General features: G+C 58.0%; 1 protein-coding gene across 1 annotated transcript; it reads left to right on the top strand.

Annotated features, from left to right (window-relative positions):
- Positions 1–142: 142 nt before the first annotated feature.
- ACA1_102790 (uncharacterized protein) lies at positions 143–835 on the top strand (the record flags this gene model as incomplete). Its single annotated transcript, XM_004340004.1, has 4 exons — positions 143–276; positions 365–489; positions 578–657; positions 731–835. 4 exons carry the CDS (start codon positions 143–145, stop codon positions 833–835), a joined length of 444 nt encoding a protein of 147 aa, XP_004340052.1.
- Between the last annotated feature and the right edge of the window lie 290 nt (positions 836–1,125).

The following is a 1,125-nucleotide window of genomic DNA, read 5'->3' as shown; positions in this document are numbered from 1 at the left end:
TCGACAAGTACGGAATGAACCTCATGAACCCGGTCTGCTCTGCCACCATCATCCTCGAAGCTATCTCTGGTACGACGACCACAGGCACACAGGCACACGCACACGCACCACGAAAAGATGAGACTGCCAGCTGAACGTTATGATGATTCTTCGTGAAAAGGTGTCATTCAGCCCGAGGCCGTCGATTACATCCGCAACCTGTTGCGTCACGAGCGATACACGGGCTACACGTCCTTCGGCTTTGGTCTCCCGCCCGCCACGGTCATCCGGTCCAAGGTCAGTCACGCGAACCTTCTGGACGCCACACCACATCGCATCTAAAGCTAACCCCTGCGTGTGCGTGTGCGGTGATGCGTGTGCGTAGATTGGTGACGCGTACGACACGGTGGAGGAGATCGCGCACATCTGGCTACCCAACGGGCGCGAGTTCATCCTCACCGCCTTTTCCAACGGATACGAGCCCAACCAGCCCAACCCGTACGACGTCAGGTACCGCTCCTCATTTTGTTCTCAATTTGTTTTTTTAATTGATTTTAATTTTATTAAAAGGTGCATTATATTTTTATGCCACCACCAGCGTGCTTGGTCTGTTCGCCGAGACCTTCCTTGAGAATGTGCCGGAGCTCAATGCCGGCCTGCCTCCCCGCATTCGCCTCGGTACCATCAGCGCTCCTTCGCCTTTCTTCGGCTCTTACATCGCTGAGCGTCCCATCCTGTGGCGGCGATGCAGACGCCACGGACAAGTCGTTCTTCACCGTGGGCAAGTGGCAACGCGCCATCGCCCCCGGCACCTACGGCTCCTTCTACGCCTTTGCCAATGAGGGTGCGAACGTGAGCGCTGGTTGGGACGCCCACTTCGACGAGGCGGGCATGTACGAGGTGTCGGTGTGGCACCCGGAGTCCGATGGGTTTGCCGCCACGGCGACGGCTACGATCAACCACCTGCACGGCGCCACCGAAGCCACCATCTACCAGCGAAGCTAGTAAGTGGCAACACACGACACACGACACACGACACACGACACTCACACACGACACACGCGTTCTTTTGCAGCGGAGGACGCTGGGTGTACTTGGGCGACTGGAACTTCCCGGCGGGCCTGAACAAGGCGGCCCTGGTCGTGT

The sequence above is a fragment of the Acanthamoeba castellanii genome, assembly GCF_000313135.1.
Source record: "Acanthamoeba castellanii str. Neff unplaced genomic scaffold scf7180000084652, whole genome shotgun sequence".
Lineage (NCBI taxonomy): Eukaryota > Discosea > Longamoebia > Acanthamoebidae > Acanthamoeba > Acanthamoeba castellanii.
Note: the sequence above shows the minus strand (reverse complement) of the source record. Positions and strands in the feature narration are given on the sequence as shown.